Here is a 22,223-nt window from a genome sequence, read left to right on the forward strand (position 1 = left end):
CAGGGTTTTATATGATCGGATAAAGTACAACCTATCGTGTAACGAATTAGCACGTTCTTTAGACAATATCCTTGTGTATCGTATATTTTTGTACGACCGTTATTTATTAGTACATACATAATCTTTTTCCCGCTTCTCCGGTGACGAAGTAACGCGTGTTATTAAAAGAATTTATGTAATTTCTAGAGGAATAGTGCAACTGAAACATCGAGTATACTTATAACCAGAAACAGAAACAGAGACGAAATGAACAACTTCTGCTATATCATTACGGTGACAACTGCGCTCCGATTGGTCAGCCCGAATTCGAAACAATTGACGCATAGATTTAGTATATACAATTGACGGGTGTCGTCAATTGTTTCACTACAAATCGACTAGTTTAGCTTGAGCTTTCCTATAATGGACGAAAATTTAAAAGTTACACATTTAATTATCGATAAAATGTGATTGTTTTGTAATTAGATGTGTTGCTGTTTTTCCCACTCCCTCGGATAGAACAGCCCCCTATAGAGTTAGATATCTTTATTGCAATAAATACAGAATAATTTTGGAATATACGGAGACGTACACAGGTCAGTTGTTGGCGCTGTAAACATTTCAGCTTTGTAATTTGTGATTTCAGTGCAAACGAGAGTTGATATGTAAAAGTGACATAAGACCCATTAACTAAAAAAATTGCCAAGGATGGACGACCTTTATTTCATCTCTATTTCCTGTTATATACTCGATGAACTGAAAGAACAGCGTGCGTAAAAAAAGCCTTTCTGTTCAGTGTTGCCTCGTCTCGCTTCGCCTGTGAAAAACCACCTTATAGTGCTTAAAAACCACCTTATAGTGCTTAATTCTCCAAAGTGTAGTGTTTGATATTATTATACATTACACTGCTGCGTGACAATTGTAAAGTCAATGCTTACAATATTTCTAATGAAGAAGCGTTTAGAATTTTGTCCTTGAGATGTGTGCATATTTTTAAATTTGGATTTTAGACAAATTAGGCGAACTTTTCCCATGAAATTTACGGTCAACGGCTAGAGTCATTCAGTTTAGAGGTATAATGACTTGAGGAATGAAAATACGAAACCATTATTTTTGTCTTTTAATAAAGATTTTACAAATATTTAAAAAATATAGCATTCCGAAAGTATTTCTTTTTATATGATAATATTTTAGTGTTTTAAAAAAATCTGCAACATCCAATCCAGATACATCATTACTTGGGCTGTTTTTTTCCAAGAGTTAATTAACAGCCTGTTTATTTTGAAAAGTTTCCTCGGGTGAAAATTTCGGTGTTTAAGACCGTAGAGCATCAATGGATACTTTATCGGGAATGTGTTTTTGTTATCATATATCAACTGGTGCTGCTATTGTCTGTGGTGGTGGTGGTAGTGGTAGAAGAAGATTCAGCGGTAACGTCATCACAACGGGGAGGCAGGATGATCTGCAGCTCTTCGTGGAGTATCACTTCGTCTTCGAGAACGATGTCATCCGGCACGTGAGTGTCGAACTCTTCATTGGTTTGCCCAGCACTGGGAATATAATGAATTGCAATTAATCGATAGATAATTCCTATTGTCGACTGTGATATATACAGGGTTATTTTTAAAATACTTACAACATTGCAGGACTGAGGTAGTGGAACCGATGATGGACAGTGCACCAGTCATGAACATTTTTGAACTATACCGCCAAAATAAGAAAATGCAATTTTCTTTTTGACTTTCAAAATTGTTTACCATTTTTGATCAAAATAGGAGACATTAGTTAAGTTTTGACAGCTGGCGACCATCTTTATTCGCCTTTATCGCGGTGCGAAATAAGACGGTGATAACAAATTTGATATAAAACGGATTTCTTACTAGGACCGTGTAAGGTAGTCTCGGGTATGTTTTTTATAATCAAATTTGAATGTGGTATTTACGAGTTTGGTGACTTCTGTGGTTATTTTGTGTTTTGGTATTGCTTTAAGCACCTAAACAAAACATAACCGTAAAAGAATGATATAACGTCTATTGGAAAATTTGAAGTGTTTATTACTGGATCTCATTTAGCTATTTACCCAATCATTTTTGTCCATAGGTAGGGAACCATAAAATTTTTGATGTAAATTTTTTAGTAAAGCGTGGGTTGTCCATAGAAATGAATAAAATTGATTAAAATGTTGTTTAGTGTTGATCGACTCAGACTCATGAATGGATCGTATCATTGTATGGGACGAAAAAATCGGGACGGCAGAAGTTGATCAAATTACATAAAATATTTTTCATTCAAAATAAATAAAATTGATTATTTTTTTTTAATGCTAATAGACTCAGTTTCTTAAAAGAATGTTTTCATTGTACCGGAAGATCAAAATCGGGACAGCAAACATTTTAATTGGTCAAATTTAAAAAAAAAATTTCATACACGATGAATAACATTTTATTAAATTTCATCTTCTACCGACTTCTGCTGTCCCGATTTTCTTTGTCTCATACAATGAAATGATTCCGTCATGAAACTGAGTTGTTTCGTACTAAAATGATTTTGATCAATTTTATTTACAACTCACGCTTGACCAAAAAATTGACTATGCCAAAATTGTTTTCACAAAAAAAGACGACTTTGTGGTGCTTAAGATAGTTTCCTTGTATCTTCTATGGTTACGGATTTCCCCATACTGACCCTTTTTAATAAACACTGTATTTTAATAAAATAATTTCCGTATATATAACGTTGTCCTTTTTTTTGTAATATTGATCGATATAAGAATTTCCTACGTGGGTTTGTAATGATGATTTTTCTTATCCGAATACAAAGATTTTTTAAGAAATATTTCGTCTGTGTTGTCGAAGTAGCTGTCTGAGTAAAATCATGTCGATGTAACATATTGTCGGAGTAGCGTTGTGTCTGAGTAAAGTTATGTCGAAATAACATATTGTCGAAGTCATGTCGATGTAACATATTGTCGGAGTAGCGTTGTGTCTGAGTAAAGTCATGTAGATGTAACATATTGTCGGAGTAGCGCGTGTCGAAGTTCAATTTTAGAATCCATTAATGGATTTGATTTTTTTAGACATGGCACTGAAGCGAATTGTTAATTGTTACCATGGGTTATATGAAACGTCAATTCGTTTAAAAATAAGTTTAAGTACCATACAAGATATCGTTTTCGAAGATTAAATTTGTTAATTTGGCTAAATAGTTGATCGTTCATGTTTAGGTGTCCATGATTGTAAACCGTCCATGACGGGGTGTCCATGATTGAAAACCGTCCATGACGGGGTGTCCATAATTGGAAATTGGGCTGTCCATATAAGGATACTCAAAGTGTAATTTTTCTCAAATAACAATGTTTTCTTTATTAATTGATATGACTAAAGCACATTCAATAGTTATTTGAAGACTTTTTAATCAATTAAACCTTTTCTCGAGTACCATAGGACAACTCATCCAAAATTAAAAGTATAAAACAAAAAATTATAAGCCGTCCAGATTGATTCCACTACCTTATATTACTAACATCACAAGCAACAACTCTTGTTCCATGACTTTCATTAATTCATCAGATTTTACATTCATACAAAAATAAATAGATTTAAATAGATCACTATAAACGGTAATAACTCTGTGCAGGACGGGGGTGGGAGTCAAGTTCCGTATACTAACTAGGGGATGAATCCGGGTTTTGCGCACCACTTTCCGGAACTTGATACAGGAGATAATGAAAATCGGTTCTCACTACACAAAGTATATTGAGAGAGAAAAACGCCTTGAATTGGAGGATAGCAAAATCAACCATTCCAATAATAGCTCCTTATAATAAAATTTAGGCGCTATTTATAAAAATGAATCTTCATGCGTGAACAGCCACCTCTAAGGGTGGCTGGATGATTTTCTGATGGGTACGGTGGATGATTTTCTTCAAAATTAAATGAGACCACTATGAAGGTACCCTCTTTCCAACAAAAAAAGAATCATCAAAATCGGTTCACAAATACCGGAGTTATCGCGTAACATACCTACATACAAAAAAAATCATACAGTCGAATTGAGAACCTCCTCCTTTTTGTGAAGTCGGTAAAAAATGAGACCAAAGAAAAGTACAGCAGAAATCACTTTTTACTAGTGACATAAGCACGTCTTCTCTTTGTCGATACCACGGGCTGATAATGATAATGGGTACCTTGGCGATCACGGGCTTAAACTACGCTGGCGCAGGGCTGGTAATATACATAGTATAATGTGTTGTTTAATAAGTTCTATGTATATGTATTTGTAAATGTTTATATCTAGCACCTCAGCTTTTATTCATGTTTAGTCTGAAAGAAATCGCTGTAAGCGATAAGATCGCCAATTGTTACCCTGCTAATGTGTTTAATGTTTGTCCTGTAATCTCTCTTTGTATGTGGTTCTAACAATAAAGAATTTTCTATCTATCTATGTATAAAAACAGAACAGGTTCAAAAATTAAATTGGCGTAGTGTTCATTAGAGGAACCTATTCGTCCTGCGAGGTTGTTAGTATTTAAAAAATAACCCTATATAATTAACAAAATTGAAACCGTCCGTTCTACGTAGAAATCGCAGGTATAAGCGCCTTCAAATTAGACGCTAGTAGAAGCGCTGCAGCGCAGTGGCGCGACTTTGCCGCTTCACCTTGTATCAAGTACCAGTCAAATACATTTGTCGCTGTAGACACCGCAGTATGCAGTTTCTAATTAATATAAATGTAGCACTTCTACATGCGTCTAATTTGAAGGCGCTCTAAAGCCTTAACTACTTAATTCCACGTATTCAATTATTGTTATTAATGAAACTTATACAAACTCCAGTTGGTCTCCAGCGCGGGCGCCGGCTAATACGGAAGTATACAACCGGGCTCGAGCGCCATGGAGCCGCATGCCGGCTGGTACGTCCTCCACGCCAGATTGCGTCTCGGAAATGGGATGCAAAGATACTCCATTGCCTAGAAACAGACAACAAGCATTATCGCACCACCCTGATTGGTTTACGAAGATATTCCTCGCAATAGAACCACAGTTATTGTCCGGTTTAGTAATCTGATACCTTACACAAAATATGGTTAGTGTTCAAAGATACTGCAGACTGTACAATAAAGGACCGATTGTATTTCAGCCAATGATCAAACAATAAGTACCTACCAGTGTTTCTATGACTTTACCAATGACAGTTTGCGTTAGCAACCGTTTAAAATATTTGATAATTATGAATAACAAATACTATTGCGCGCGCAGCGTTCACAAGAACTAACATTTATATACAAATATTTAACATGGTCACCAGTCCTTCGGACAAGTTATGCCGTGGAATTATACCATTAATAGTATAATTGGTAAGCGGAAGCCTGGACGTTTAAAGCCGCTGACAGGCAAAGAATTGACGCCTATGAGATGTAGTGTTGGCGTCGCCTATTAAGAGGGAGCATGCCAAAAAAGTTTTGACGTTCGCTCCGTCCAAATTTGTGGAACAATGCCTGAAGTTCGCGTGACATGCAACAGGAGATGTTGAATTTTGCGCATTAAAAGTACCAAATTCGTTTTACCGTAATAACTCTAAAACTAAAGGAATTAAAAAAAAATCAGTAGTGACAGTTGTCGATCATGCATAAATATAATTAATTATCTAATTTTTGTCCTAATAACCTGTTTCGAGGATAAATCGAAAAAATGTAAAAATTCGTTCGGTCATTTCGTGATTTTTATCTATCGAGGAAACTTTATTGTTTTGTGTTTCTGATTAATGTCTATGCTTGAATATATCGTGTAGTTACTCATACAATATTTTATTTTTAACTTTAAAATGGATATACCCCTCTAAAATCAAATCGTAGATTAGGAATTTTTCCTCTGCTCCCTCTTAAGGATTCCCTGGACTGCACATCGTACGAACGTATTTGTGCTTGAGGAGTTGCAGTTGCAAAATCACAAACGCTTATCCTCCGCCTGTTTGCTCCGCATTCTGTAATTCTTTGGTCAAGAGGAGGAGGAGGAGTAGTTCGACTTATCGGAACTTACTCTGACGATGCATAGCTGAATTATCATTAAACAATTTCAATATTCTAAAACTGGGTTATGGTTTTTATGACATCTCAAAAAAATATTTTTTCAGTAAGCCGCGTTTTAGTCAGCGGACGGAAGAACCGTGTAACATACACAAAATAAAATACAGTTGTATTGAGAACCCCTACTTTTAGTCGGTTAAAGATTGTTGCGATTGGTCATTCATTATATTTTGGAAATTAAACAATTTTTTCAGATTTAAGTAGCATAGCACAATACCTACAGCCTACAGGCGAATGCTCACCAGTGAGGTTAGCAGTAATGGTAATGCTCGAAAATGAATCTTGAATGTTACTCTTACAGGCGAATATTCGCGGCGAGGGAGCTTACAATACTAATTGTCACTCGCGACCGTTGCGAAACGTTGATTTGTTTGAAACAAAAAAACAAATAAACACGATGTGGATCCGAAAAAATAGTTTCATTTCCAAACGTGTAGCCATCGCGGAAACTTAAGATATTTGATTTGTGGATTTTCTTTGCACAAGTTTATTGTGATTATGAGTAGGTACGATCACCAGCGGAAGTATGGTCGAACTATTTGTTACACTTTGTTTTAGCTATACAGTGTGTAATATAAATCTTCTTAGTATAGGAGACAACGACTTAAGCCGCGTGCGTTTAACGGCTCTCTGCGATCTTTCCCAGAGGGGTGCGATTCGTAAGATATAGCAATAAATGACATATTTTTGGGCGATATAACGCACAATTGATATAATTAATTTATGGTATCCAGATTTTTGACATGTTCTTGCATGATTAAATTTGGGTATAATATATATTTATAGATATAGCTACAAGGAACGTCATATAGTTATTAAGACCACCAAATGTTAATTAATTACTGTTTTGAATTCGAATTACGGATGAATTTTCTGCATCGTAGGTCAAAACTACTGAACTAGGAAGTCGAAGTTAGATTTTAAAGTAATTCTAATGGTGCTATGTAAAAATGCAGTAGGATACTGACCTTATAACAAAGCAGAGAATAAAAAAGTAACGAGGATGGTCACTCTCCGCCCCTCCCGAGATATAGATACCGTACTGCGTCCCGCATATTGACGGTCACATTGACGGAACGGCGACATTTGGTAGTAGAACTTAAGAAAAAAAATCATTTAAAATTTTGTTTACGAGGGGAATTTTGGGTCATTTTAGTTTGCATGAGAATAGTTGCGATCGCGCTCTAAAACACACTAGGTATAACAAATATTCATACATTCGAACTATTAGCAGGAATGTAGTATATTAAAAGGAAAATGTTCACACTAGATTATTTTAATAATAGGGGTTAAAGTATGAAATTGCCGATTTGTACTGAAAATCTAAATTGTTTATTTATTAAATTTTTAACAAATTTATTTAATCAAAATAGTTGCCATTATTATCTATACATTGCTGCCATCTAATGGGAAGGTTATTAATGCCTTTGCGATAGAACTCCGACGATCTAGACTGCACAAACTGTGTGAAAGCATTTTGTACTGCCTCCTGGGAAGAAAACTTCTTGTCACGTAGATAATTGTCCAAATCACGAAAAAAATGGTAGTCCGTTGGAGCAAGGTCTGGTGAATACGGAGGATGACGAATGGTTTCTAACTGCAGTTCCAGAAGGGTCAAAATGGTTTCTCGTGCTGTGTGAGGTCTCGCGTTGTCGTGGGGCAATAATGGTGAAGATCGATTCATGAGTCGGGGCTGTTTTACTGCTAGTTTTGTCAACATGGTTCGGAGTTCGGCACAATAGACATCTGCCGTTATTGCTTGACCAGATCGGAGAAAACTATAGTGAATAACACCATGCTGAGACCACCAAACAGTTACCATTACCTTTTTATTGGTAAGTTTTGCTTTAGGACACTGTTGTGGCATTTGACCTGGGGTCAGCCATTGCATTTTTCTTTTCCGGTTATCATAAAGAATCCACTTTTCATCACATGTTACAATTCGATCCAATATTCCTTCATTTCTGTACCGGTTCAACAAGGCAACACAAGTTTCAACACGCGTTTCTTTCTGCAGATCAGTCAAATCATGAGGCACCCATTTTTCGTATTTTTTTATTTTATTGATTTGACGCAAGTGAGTCAATATTGTGGGTAAGGTAACGTTAAACCATGCCGCTAATTCCTGGGTAGTTTGACTAGGATCGGCTTCCACTATCTCTCTTAATTCATCGTTATTCACCTGTGTGGGAGGTCTACCTCGTGGCTCGTTCTTTAAGTCGAAATTTCCATCACGAAAGCGTTTAAACCAAAATCGCACGGTGCGTTCATTAGTAGACCCCTCTCCAAACGCAGCATTGATATTGCGGGCTGTTTCTGCCGCGTTAGTTCCGCGTCGGAACTCGTATTCAAAAATCACTCGAATTTTCGCAGTATCCATCTTTCTTGTCTAAATTGAATAACAAAAACAATTGAAAGTCGATATTCAAGTGTTTCAAATTTAAAAAAAAAAAAATCACAGAAACCATTTGAAAAAAGTTTCATTCGAAAACCTCAAACCATGAAGATTCTATGAAAATTCAAATACCTATTGCAATAAAACGGCAATTTCATACTTTAACCCCTAATATATACCCAACCCTTGACGTATGGTCCAACCATTTAACTTTTGACAGCTCGAATTTTAATCAATTAGCGATGTCCTAATGCGTTTCCGATTCGATTTTTTATAACAATCGATTTTATTTATAAAAAAGTTTAAATCGTGAATGCTAGCCGGTTCAAAAAAAGAAATGGTCTGATTGGGGTCGTGAAGTTGCGTTTGATAATTTGTGTACTCAAGAATCAATAATTAATGTTAGTGAGGTTTCAAGCGATGATTATCACTTGAAACCTCACTAACATTAATCCGTTCATATAAAGAATTCGACGACTCATTATAATGAACAATAAGAATTTATTATCATTATTAATAATTTATTTTATTTCATTATAATTTATTAAACAGGTAACAAAATTTATCAACTTGAACAGAACAGATTATGTTGAACAGATTATGTAACGAATATTATTTTATTCGTTACATGATCTGTTGGCTCGATAAATATCTGAGCCAAAGAGCACGTCGCTTCACTAAAATAAAAAATAAAGTCCAGGAAGTATTGCATTTTTTTGGTCTATGGTTGTATGTCAATAATTACGGCATTCGCTCTGGGCCTTTTGGAGGGAAAAGTGTCGTTTTTATTTTGACTTTCAATTATTTTGTAAAATCTAGTTTAAAGTGGAATAGGATAGTGCTATTGTGCCTTAATCCAAGATTAAAACGCGAAATTATACGAATCTCGAACTAAAATACCCGTATCGGCCCGTTTTTAGGAATCCCGAGTCAATCCAAACACGCCGCCTCAAATTGCCTATCCTCTTTGTGGCGGCCATATTTACAGAAACATAATTAAACTTCATGTTTAGGCTGATGGCTTTGCCAAAGCCTTAATAAATAAAAAAATAATAATTAATAATTACGGCACTTCGGAGGCATGCATATGTGAACAGTTAAATAAATTATTGGACGGAATATACGATTAATGTAATAGTCTAAATTTCTTGTAATTCAACTGAGTAAGATCCGCTTCGGAGGCATGCATATGTCAACAATTAATTAAATGATTGGACGGAATATACGATTAATGTAATAGTTTAAATTTCTTGTAATTCAACTGAGTAAGCTCCGCCTGTTGGTAGGTACGTATATTTACTGTTCGTTGAGTAAAAATGGTGAATCTGGTATTAAATAATAAGGTTGCCTGGTTCCCGAGTTTATTACTTCATATATACTTTTAATGTTAGCAAAGAGGAAAAGTAGAACTTGTTATTCTTAAATAACGTGGTATATGTACGGACCAGGCATAGATACACTGTGAAATTGCTAGTGTAGGTTACTCTATATTTATAGATACTTAGGTATCTCCACAAAAAATTGGAGCATCTATTGCTCGTGATGCACCTGTATGCACGCTACACTAACTTTTCAATGGTAACGAGTGCGCAAAACTGCCTAAATACTTGGCAAAGGAAATGTAAAATTTTATATTGAAGTGTAATTAGATAACAGTAGAAGGGATAATGAACTTGACGGATTAGATAGCAGATTTACCCTTAAATGTAACAGTATTATTATAATGAGTGTCAAAATTTAAAATAAATTGCCTTAAGACTTCAGGAACGTTAAGGATATTGTGACATTTAAAAGAAAATTATCTGCATAACTTGTAAATTAAACATTTAAGTCTAAGCTGAGTTTTTCAATCCCAATAAATAAGGTGACAATGGTAATTTTTTTTAATCAAAACTATTATAAATTCAAAATATACTCCCGGACACATAATTCGAGCCACCTCGCATTTTTATCGTAAAGAGCTAGAATACAAAAATAGTGTCATCATCGAAGAAAAAGTTTTCCCCCGGTTTTGCAAATTTTTTTTTATACATGACAGGCAAATGACTCCACTCCACCTGATGTTAAGTGGAAAGTAATACAATAATAAAATAATACCCAACAAGGACTTATGGAAAAGACGTTTCGTATACCTACTAGTTTCAAAATTGGATAATAGTTTTTGATCAATCAAACAAATGCGTGGTGGCTCGAATTATGTCTCCGAAACTGTATTTATTTGTCATTGAGTTACAATTATATGGACGTCGGGTCCGCGCTAAAAAGTGTCCGCACTTGTAAGGCGCTAAAATCGTATATAGAGCGCCAAACTCCGCTTTAGTCTTCATTTGTTCTACCGACAGCGCGATACTGCGATGACATTACAATTTAAATTTCGAATAGGTTGACTTGGGACATTTTTTTCGTGGTTTTTGTATTAGACCCGACGTCCATTTATTTGTAAGTCAATGTTATTTGTAGATTTTTTATAATCTGTATGCCTTGTGGCACAACCTACAGGGCTACTATAAATTTATTTATTACCGTGTATTTAACCCATCTACTTATTTTAGTGTTGTAACCTATGTTGACGAATAAATATATTTGGATTTAAATTGAATTGAGCACATCACTTACTCTTCGTATTTTTTCTTCTCTCATATCAATCTGCAAACGGCGAAGAATGCGGTGCGTCAGAAAGATAGTGCAACGACGGATATCCGGGCATTCAATGTTCACTGTACTGTTTACAACTGCTTCAGATAATGCCTCAACAGCTTCACCCCACTCCACTGCAAATTTGGTTTCCATATTAACAGATTTCATAAGTTTTGTAGTACCTGATGTTCTTTTACGTGTGCCGATCTGTCAAATTTGGTACTAGTCGAGTACGGTTAGTACGAAATTTTACAGATCTACGGACTGCGTTGTAATATAACTAAATGACTAATGGTGATTATTTCTAATATAACAAATCCTTGCAAGATTCATCTTCAGTTATTTTCATTGTATTGTACTCATATTATACAGGCGGTGATCATTATGAAAGAAAAACTTTTAATTTCATGTTCCTTCTAATACAATGTGCTTAGTTGGGCTTTCAGTGTCACTGATTCCGTGTTCCGGAAAAAAATCCAATCCTGGTGCGGTCTTGAAAATACAAGGGAAAACTTTTAGGATTATTTTTAAAGTAGGTCAGTCAAAACATAATATTTTAATAAAGTTCTTTAATACCACAAATTATTGAATAAGAAATAATTTATAAAACGATTTTTATAATGGGTACACAAGAATTATCACAGCTCTACAGTGTTACCTTGACCTTGTAAGAATGCCTATTGGTTTAATAGGTGATTATACTCCGTCCAACCATTTATTTAACTTTTGACATATGCATGCTTCCGAAGTTCCGTAATTATTGACATACAACCATAGACAAAAAATGCAATACTTCTGGACTCTTTTATTTTTTTAATTTTAGTGAAGCGACGCGCTCTTTAGCTCCGATATTTATCGAGCTAACAGATAATGTAACGAAGATTATTCAAGTTGACAAATTTTGGTATCTATCTAATAAATTATAATGAAATGAACTAAATTATAAATAATTATAATAAATTCTTCTTGTTTATTAAAATGAATCGTCGAAATCTTCTCCATGTGAACGGGAATCATCACTTGAATCCTCATTAACATTTATGATTAATTCTTGAGTACACAAATTGTGAAACGCAACATCACGATCCCAATCAGACAATATCTTTTTTTGAACCCGCTAACATTCACGATTAAAACTTCTTCATAGAATCGATTGTTATAAAAAAATCGAATCGCAAAAGCATTAGGCATCACTAATTGATTAGAATTCGAGCTGTCAAAAGGTAAATGGTTGGACGGAGTATAGTTAGATAAAAGCATACTAGCTCACCTTCCGACTATGAATTTTCTGTCCTAAACATTACTAATTGATCAGAACTCGAGCTGTCAAAAGTTAAATAAATAGTTGGACGGAGTATAATACTGTTTAATTAAGTCAAGTCTTAAAAGTTCCGATATTTTCGAAAATGAAAACAGCTTATTAATTTATTTCAACAAGTACTAAAAAAATTTTTACTCTCAAAATTTTCGACACTGAGATTCTCGGGATGAAAGCCCTACTAGTGCATAGGCATCTGATACTTACGTAGCAATCGGAAATATTACAAACAATTTATGTCCGTAAATATGATTTAGACCATCGGGCTATCCACTCACATCAGGGCCGTGTCCGTGCTAGTTTGTATGAACTCCGGACCCGTCTCGGCGCCGGCCCGGACACCGACATGTGTGAACGAGCCCATACTAAATCTACGCAGCGATATTATTTTGAGCCCCTGACGGGTCACAGTCCATCCATATCCCGAGCACGGCTCTGATGTGTGGGTTAGTCCTCATGGGCGCTTTCGGATTAAGACGCTTATTTAGAAGCGCACTGCAGTGGCGCTACTACTAATTTTCAAACAATATTTAGAAACGCAGTTGCAGCGTCATTGTTGTGACAAGCGCGCCAGTTTTGCAGTCACAATTAGCTAACTAAAAATTACAGAAGCACTACAGACGCGCGGCTGCAGCGCAAACAGTCGCACACTATGCACGTCTAATTTGAAAGTGCCCTAATAACAGCTAAAGTGAATGTAGTAGTAACAGCAGAGGACCTTGTGAAAGAGTTCGTCCAAGGAAATACACCTTAACTATTTCTGCCGCCAAGCAGTAATATGAGTTTTACTGCGTTCCGGTCTTGAAGGGTAAGGGTGCTGCTGAAATTATAGGCTCATGGGACTTGTCAACTTATGTTTCAGGGTGACAGGCGCAATGACCAGATCAGATCAGATCTTTGCGATTTAAAGCTCTGGGTGGCACTTAAGTGGTATTGCCAGGCATGTCGCTTACCATCAGGCGCACGATTTGTACGTCTCGTCACTTGACATTATAATATTAAAAAAAGAATTGGTTAGTCCAAGATCTTGATAGCTAAACTAATTAAAAAACTAAAAGACATTTTTGAGATTGAAAATGACTATAGAAGAAAGTAAATAAATTACTCGGATGTCTCTGATGTGGTAGTGTCACTTTTCCAATGGTTAGATCCATTCCCTTTTGGACGCGTTGACTCACATTTCTAGAGAGAATCTTTGCCGCTGTGTTCACCATCTAACAATGAAAGTTTTTCTTAGTGTTCGATCTTTGTACTGTATGGATAATAGTATATAGTTTTCAGGTGTAAGTGCTATTATTTGTACGTACAAATGCATTACAGTCGTTGTCCAAAACACTGGGTTAAAGTTACAAGAGTATTATTACCTCTAAAAGTTTTTTGCGTTCCGGCAAAGCTGAAGCCACAGTGACGGGATCTGGCAAGTCTTCAACCCGATCCGTGAAAGTGACTTCCGCCAATTTTGTCAAGGAGGGCTGTAATTACGAAATTTTGATTTTATGTAGGTATGTTAATTTTTTTCTTGGAAATTGTTTGGTGCCGGGCATTGATATGGGGAAGGTTACGTCTACGATCCGATTCCCCATTAAAACTATATTATGCAATATAGATACAAAGATTTTATTGCCGTAGGAAGGTCAAACATATCGAAGTCACAATAGAAATAGTATACCGAATAGGGTACAAACAAGACTAAACCTTGTACAAAATTAAAAGTATTTTTAACACATTCGCGCACAAAAAAAAATAGGCGCCTTGTCGTCGAGTTGCGGATACCAGCCCGTTGCATCAAGTACCAAGTACCAAGTAACACATTCGCGCGAGCTATTTACTATGCCGATCTAAATATTTGTAAGTGATGTAGAACAATGCACTGTTACGTCGCTTAATTTATTTCATTTCATCGATGACGTTCTATCTTAAAAGTTAACCATCGAGTATATAACCAGAAATAGAGACGTAATGTCATTTAATTTGTTTGAAAACTATTCTGTGAAATCATTACGGTGACAACTGCGCTCCGATTGGCCAGCCTGAATTCCATACAATTGACGGGTGTCGTCAATTATATTACATTAAATCGACCAGTTTAACTTGAGCTTTGCTATAATGGACGAAAATTGATAAACTACATATATCATATTTAATTACCGATGAAATGAGATTCCGTTTGTTTTGTAAATAGATGTTTTGCTGTTTTTCCCACACCACCGAATGGAACAGATCCCATTGTTGGAGATATTATCTTTATTACAATAAATACAGAATATTTTTAGAATCTACGGAGACGCACACACAGGTCAGTTGTTGGTGCTGTACTATTTCAGCTTTCTAATTTGTGATTTCAGCGCAAACGAGAGTTGATATTTAAAAGTAATATAAGGCCCATTTGCTTGATGAGTTGCCAGGGGTGGATGGCCTTTATTTTGTCTCTATTTCTGGTTGTATACTCGATGGTACCAAATAAACTACTTACACCAAAGAGATTTGAAATATGTCAATTATTTTAAACTAGCTGGTACCCGCGACTTCGTCTGCGTAGAATAAATACTTCGAGTAGCCTTTTGTACTACTAACTTGAGAAATGATTGGTTCTCCATAGAAACTTTTATCCCCTATTTCATCCCTTTGAAGACTTATTTTTGTGACAAAAAGTAGCCCATGTTCTTCTCCTAGGTCCCATTTATCTTTATATAACGAGACCATACGTCCCGCTTTGCGTGGGACAGTCCCGCTTTTAAGTTTCGTGTCCTGCTGTCCCCAAAATATTTAAAAATGTCCCGCGTCGACAAAAGAGGTCATACGTGATAATAATCATAAAAAAATGGTGCGAAAGGGTAGCAGCAAGTAAACCTTATCTCCCGCATCTTTTATTTAGTTACACATGCGTCTGTACTGCGTGTGCATTGGCAGGAAAGAATCTGTGACGTCATGTGCTGTGCTGCTTGTTTTTAAATTTTTTATCATTAAACATTTTAGGTCTTTTTTTAAAGTTCTTAGGTTTTCGCGATTGTACACATAGGAAATGAAACTATTTTTCCGTATTTAAATCGCGTATATTTGTTTGACCAAGCCAGTCAACCGTGACAATGGGACCTGTAAAGGGCCCGTAACGTTGGTTTGTTTAAAAAACAAATATACGCGGTTTTAATCCGGAAAAATAGTTTAATTTATTTCTTTTTATTTTTTTAATCATTAAACATTTTGTAACTATCATAAACATGTGTTTTATTATTAAAACAATAATAAATTTACAGGCCCTGAGGAAAAAAGAATGGCCACGTACTTTATTTTGGTTATTTCAAAATTCGTTCAAATTTCATTCAGCGGTTTCGGCGTGAAAACGTAACAGACAGAGTTAGTTTCGTATGTATTATATTAGTTTGGATGTACGCTGGGTATACTGTCTGAAGGACAGAATTTGGTCAGGTGAATTGAGAATTTTTCGTCAGTTAAAAATACTGAATGTGACATACCACGGGCGTAGGAGGCCTGTCTTTTGTACTTTTCAGATCATGATCGACAGACTCTTCTGGAGCGATGTGGGCGATATTACCAAATGCGATCGACTGGCCTCGTACAGTGGCATACTGTTGCGCAAGCGCGGTTGTCAGTTGCACCGACCATCGTGGTTGTTTTGAACTGTTTTATTAAATTAAAATTTAAGTATGAAATAATACTATTTTCTAATAGTCTAAGCTTAACAGTCGGTACTACCTCAGCTTGGATTTAATTTTTTCCTGTACTAATTCGGTTTATTTTGCTCGGGTCGAGCGGCAGGGACCCTGGCGTTCTTTCAGAATTAATTTACAAATGAAATTAAAGCCATTTGAAAAAGTATATCGTATAGTATACGTGTTCTAATTAGTTCAGTGGAAAAGTATAAAAAAAATCATTGGTATATGTAAAGTACCTATTTAATACAGCGGTTTTCTTGTAAATTGTGTTTCCTTTTTCTATAGTGAAAATTTTTAGGAACCGTGTTCTCTCACCGTATATTAATCAGTGTATATCATCAAAATTACTATGTATTATTTCTAACACTTTCACTGTTATGCGGAATAAATCAAAGCCATTTGAGGGAGTACAGACTCTTAAAAGCTATTTAAGTTTTATGGAAACATCGCGGTGCACGAAACGACCCTCTCCGCATGACGTACCACTTTTTTCTTGTATGTCTGCTGGCGCACCCCGGGCAACATTTGGCGAGTACCTTACGCCGATTGTCCAAAGGAAAATCCTTTTACTACCATGGCAAACATGTCCCACCGCTGAGCATTAAAGCCGGCTGTTTCATCACCTCACACCGTGTCCCGCATGCCCTAACACTTGACGTAGCCCAGTTCTGGGCCACAATAGTATAGCGTATTCCATGGATACGATAAGAAGACGGAAATATTTTTTTTCCATTTTGCATTATTTTACCATAATGATAACATAAATTATTAATTAATTGCAGACATTCACAATCCGTAATATTTGTTAGTAGAAACACTTATTAAGTGTTAGAATTTGCCATGTAGAAAGTAAGTCATTAATATTTATTATGACCAATAAATTAAAACATTAAAAATGTTATAGTTTTTGTTAGTTCAATGGTAACTATGTAGGTAACTTACGCTAACCGTTTGTGGGCAGAAGTTTCTTTGTCTACCCTGACAGTATTTCTTTAATTCATACATGTCAAGAGTCATTGCTAATTCACGACCTCAGTGGTCCTACGGTTTGCACTGTGGAAGTCTGGGTGGGAAGGTCCTAGATTCCCGGTAGGAGAAATTTACGAAATGAACTTTCTAAATTGGATCTGGCCTAAGTGTCCTGAAGTTCCCCAGAAGAATTCCGTTGCTCTGGTATTCATAATACAGGGAATTCCCTAGTTTGAGACTAGGAATTTTCGACTTCGGCGGCGATTCAACGGTTAGTACAGTGATTGCCAGAGGAGTAGGTCTCAGGTTCGATTGCGGATTACGTGTTATGGGTAAATACTAACCACACATCGATTTCGTTGCTCTCGTATTCATATAATTAAGAACTAAATAAATATTACAAAACATATGTACATTGCTCCGACTCCAAAGTGCTATGGATACAACGGCGGCGGTACCACAAACACCCAGAAATGAGTCAATATTATTATATTATGATAGAAAAGTTAGCTTTTCTACATTGACCCAGTCGGAGATCGAATCCGGGATCTCAGAGATGTCACATCACGTCAAATCAACTCACAGCAGGTACTCATAGTACAGAGAATTTTTTGGTTTGAGATCAGGTAATACTTTGAAACCGGTATTATACTGGATACATTACATTAAATACATTAAAACCGATTTTTTTAACAGTGAGATAATTTTCAGTGTTATAGCTAACCGTCGGCGGCCTGCATCTGACTGCCGAATGGTCTTAAAGAAGACTTCCTCGGCCTTATGTCGAACAGCTCGCTCCACATCTCTCAACAGGAGATGCACACGGCGCCGAGCGAATTCCAGCACAGCAGTTTCCAGAAGCTGAAAAAATAACACATTAGTATTCATGAAATTATGTTAGAATATTTTCTTTAAATGGAAGTCAACTAAGTTAGTGACTTTGGCAGAATGTCGTGTGATTTAGAATGGTTACACACGTCGACTTTTAGAAGCGATGCAAACGAGCGATTATATAGGCAACTGCATTGGTGCAAACATGCTATACTTGGGATTCAAAGGAGATTTCATTGATGCAATCGCGCGCTTGTATCGATGCAGTCGCGCTGCGCGCGCGCGCGCTTGTGTGTGTGTGTGTGTGTGTGTGTGTGCGTGTGTGTGTGTGTGTGTGTGTGTGTGTGTGTGGGGGGGGGGGTGTGTGGGTGTGTGTGTGTGTGTATGTGTGTTTGTTTGTTTATGTGTGTGTGTAAGTGTGTGTGCGCGCGTGCGTGCGTGTTCAATCTTTGTATTAATAATTATATCAAACTAAGCAGGTAGTGGAGTACTTTCACAAAAAATAAATGAACAATATGGTAGTACGTCATGATATTCAATTAAAATCAACAGAATGCAGTATGTTACGAAAATGTCAATGGGTTGAACTGTAAAACAACCAGTTTTTTTAATTAAAAGAAACAGTTTATCTTAGGATGCGTTCTGAATTTAGTTAGTTCTGAATTATTTGAACACCTCATCAATTTTTATTCTTGCTTGTACTTTTATTTTGTGTGATTAAGGGTTTATTGAAATTATTTTACTTCTTTGACGTATTAAAAATAATTTAATAAACACAATTAGTTATCATTGTCAATTTAATATCAACAATAAAGAGAATAAAATATACCAACGGATTTATATTACATAAATAAGTAATGTACGACAAATCGTGTAGTTGAATGTGTCATTATCTTTTTTTTCATCGAAAGAAAAAGTTAGGTGCACCACAGCCCACCGATCGTCAAGTTCGAATTTCAAAAACATTTTCTACGCTAGCGTGCAACAAACGCTTTTGCCTGCAGATTTCTGTTGAGAAAGAAAGCCTTTCCGAGCTAGTAAGGTGAAAAATATTTTTATGCATCCAAATATTATTATTGTCATGTACAAGAAATATTTAATTATAATTTTCTTTTATACATGAAAATTGCAATCAAATATAAAATAATTACGTACGTAGTATAAAGTATATTACTTTAAAAAAAATGTAATGTGCGTTATATAACTTTAAGCAAGTTAGCGCATTGCATCGGACTTAGTGCACAAGCGACATCCGAAGTGGGTCCGAGTTTTTTAGATTTGTGTAGCCTCATATGAGTATTGGTAGCAAATCTTTTTATCAGTTCCTCCCTAATCATAACCCAATCTAACAGCGTAGTAAGTTTACCTGTTCAAGCAGCCGCACAGGCGGCGATGGCAATATGGTTTCTATGTCCATCCTGGCACGGGCCTGTCCCAACGTCGTTAGGGCATCTCCCGCAGTGGACATGGCGTTGGACATCGCCTCTGCAGCTATCTTTTGAGCAAATTCTGGACACATGCCCTTGGCGCCACGTTTGGACTTCATGGAACAAGATTATTCAATATTATTTGTGAATTGGTTATGGAAAGTCACTTCAGTATAAAAGGCCTAGTGTCACATTATAGAATTAAGAATCTTTTTTTAAATATTCAGTATTAAAAATATAACGAACGTTCGTTGTTTCAATATTACAGTCAATGTCAAGATTACAACGAAATTGTCTTTCAATTCAAAGTGTACCTTATATTCCCTTGGATAGAATAAGGTTAATTTTTATCAAATGAAGCACGGTCGGATTATACGGTTTGTACACGATAGAAAAATATTTATTTGTTATGCAAAGCTGCAAAGTTGTTGTTTGACGCGTGTGCTTGTGTTGAAATATGAGCAAACGAAGGACGTTAAGATTAAAATAAAAAATAGATTCCTGAGCGTAGCGATGGTTTCAAGCCACGAGACGCAAAACAATTTTGCTGCTCAGTGAAACATACAACTTTTCACTTCACTGTAGCGAGGAAAATGGTAGATGAACGGAAAACAGTTAACCTATAATAAAATACAAGTTTTTTTAATTAAAAGAAAAAGTTTATCTTCTGTAGCGATCTGAATTTTTTTTGTAATTTATTCAATTTCAAAACAAATTTTATAAAAAACAACGATTCTTTATCGCTAGGTAAAGAACTTAGTGGTTTAATCACTTAGCGATGAGCTATCAATTAGTTATTATTATTATCTATTTACACCCCATCGATTTTTATTCCTGCTTGTAGGTACTTTTACTTTGTAAAAAATTGTGTTTGTTAGTTTATTAATTTAATAAACACAATTAGTTATCATAGTCAATTTAATGTCAACAATAATAAGAATAAAATATACCAACGGATTTATATTACATAAATAAGTAATGTGCGACAAATCGCGTAGTTGAATGTGTCATCTTTATTTTTCATTGAAAAAAATTGTTAGGTAGGTTGGGTAGACTGTAGTTCAGTTCCATTGTCAAGACCGAATTTGAAAAACCTTTTCCACGCTAACGTGCAAAAAACGCTTTTGCGCGCAGATTTCTAATGAGAAAGAAAGCCTTTCCGAGCTTGGTGAAAAATATATATTTCTTTTATAAGCAGTGACCATAACTATATATAATAACTATACAATAACTAACTAACTATATAATAAAATATAGGCATATATTAAAATTATTTGTAGTACACACAGGCACACCTGAAAATAAATCTAAAACAATGTAACTCAGACCTTTTCGAATTCGATGCCCATTTTCTTAATGAGTTGTTGTTTCTTCTTCGAGCCGCCGTGTAGTTCTTTCCAGTTAGCCAGTCTGATTCGCTGCAGTGCTAGATCAGTGTTGTATGCGTAGATTTCTGCTCTCCTATTAACAAACCAAATGCAATATAATCACTTGCAATCGTTCCCAATAAGTTTATTTCAATTAGTCATATTTTCATTTTCCGGACATGGCATAAAATGACAGCTTTCTTATATTTCATAACATCAAGTGATGGGACAAACAAATTGTGCGCCTGGTAGTAAGCGACACGCTCGTCCATGATAGTTCCAATACCACTCAGAGCTCTACGGCTGAATTTATATTACGGTGGAACGGAATGGAAGCAAATTTTTGTAACGGTATTGTACATAGCATAATGAACTTTATGGTCAATTGTGAAACGTACAAACTAGATATGAGCCAATCTTATAATAAAAGTCTTCCTCGGAATTCTCGCGCATACTTTCGCTTCCATTCCGTTCGGCTGCACTATATGTAAGTTGAGCCTAAATAGTAAAGATTTGTTTTTCATATCATTTTGTTTTGTTTCTAATTACAGGTCTACCGCTTTACTGAGTTGTTTCTGAGGTAGTTGCTTTTTAGTTTACGTAACAGGTATGTTCCGCGGGATAATTTCAACAAGATTTTTGTGATGATATTCAATAGCAAGTTGATTGAAAAAAGTGTCTATCAAATTAGTCAATTGTTGTTGTGTGAAACGATAATAAAAGAAAACTATTTTATTGATAATTGAGATGAATGACAAGTCGTTTGGTACCTTTTTCATCCAACTTGTTATTGTCAGAGACGAAATGTCGAAATTATCCCGTGTGCAGCGAGACATAACTGTTACATACACTGTCACTCCTGCACCGCGCAGCTACTTCAGGATTCAGTTAACAGTCTATACAACCTCAAATGGCTTTGTTCGATTCCACATATCAGTGAAAGTGTTGCATCAATCACTTTGGAAAAAATATATAGTAATTTTGAGGATATGCACAGATTCCTATATGGTAAGAACACACGATTCGTTAAAATTTTCACTATAGAAAAAAAAAACAAATTTACCCATTGACTTACAAATAAATGGACGACGGGTCTAATACAAAAACCACGAAAAAAATGTCCCAAGTCAACCTATTCGAAATTTAAATTGTAATGTCATCGCAGTATCGCGCTGTCAGTAGAACAAATGAAGACTAAAGCGGAGTGTCGCGCTCTGTATACGATTTTAGCGCCTTACAAGTGCGGACACTTTTTAGCGCGGACCCGACGTCCATATAATTGTAAGTCAATGAATTTACCTCGAAATTTTACAATAAAAAACCGCTGTATTCGATAGGTACTTTACATAAATACCAATGAGCTTTTTTTTGTACCTATCGATTGAACGAAATAGAACACGTGTACTATACGATATACATATTTCAAACGGCTTTCGTTTGTAAAAAAAATAATTCGGAAATAAAGCCAGAGCCTTGCCGCTCGACCGTAAATGAACCTTATAAGTATGGGAAAAATTCGAATTCGAGTTGAGATAGTATCGA

General features: G+C 35.7%; 1 protein-coding gene across 1 annotated transcript in view; it reads right to left on the reverse strand.

Moving 5' to 3' along the window:
* Nucleotides 1–1,326: 1,326 nt before the first annotated feature.
* Nucleotides 1,327–22,223, reverse strand: part of LOC113229918 — a 60,237-nt gene continuing 39,340 nt past the window's right edge. Inside the window, exons 7-15 of the mRNA XM_026463609.1 lie at nucleotides 20,643–20,775; nucleotides 19,254–19,427; nucleotides 17,781–17,917; nucleotides 15,887–16,052; nucleotides 13,778–13,885; nucleotides 13,519–13,627; nucleotides 11,075–11,229; nucleotides 4,809–5,041; nucleotides 1,327–1,529 (exon numbers count right to left, since the gene is read on the reverse strand). Of these exons, the coding sequence (XP_026319394.1) occupies nucleotides 1,352–1,529; nucleotides 4,809–5,041; nucleotides 11,075–11,229; nucleotides 13,519–13,627; nucleotides 13,778–13,885; nucleotides 15,887–16,052; nucleotides 17,781–17,917; nucleotides 19,254–19,427; nucleotides 20,643–20,775 (1,393 nt within the window). The 3' untranslated portion in view covers nucleotides 1,327–1,351. The remainder of the gene's footprint in view (nucleotides 1,530–4,808; nucleotides 5,042–11,074; nucleotides 11,230–13,518; nucleotides 13,628–13,777; nucleotides 13,886–15,886; nucleotides 16,053–17,780; nucleotides 17,918–19,253; nucleotides 19,428–20,642; nucleotides 20,776–22,223) is intronic.

The sequence above is a fragment of the Hyposmocoma kahamanoa genome, unplaced genomic scaffold (genome assembly GCF_003589595.1).
Source record: "Hyposmocoma kahamanoa isolate Upper Pololo Valley unplaced genomic scaffold, ASM358959v1 63, whole genome shotgun sequence".
In the NCBI taxonomy this organism is placed as follows: Eukaryota; Metazoa; Arthropoda; class Insecta; order Lepidoptera; family Cosmopterigidae; genus Hyposmocoma; species Hyposmocoma kahamanoa.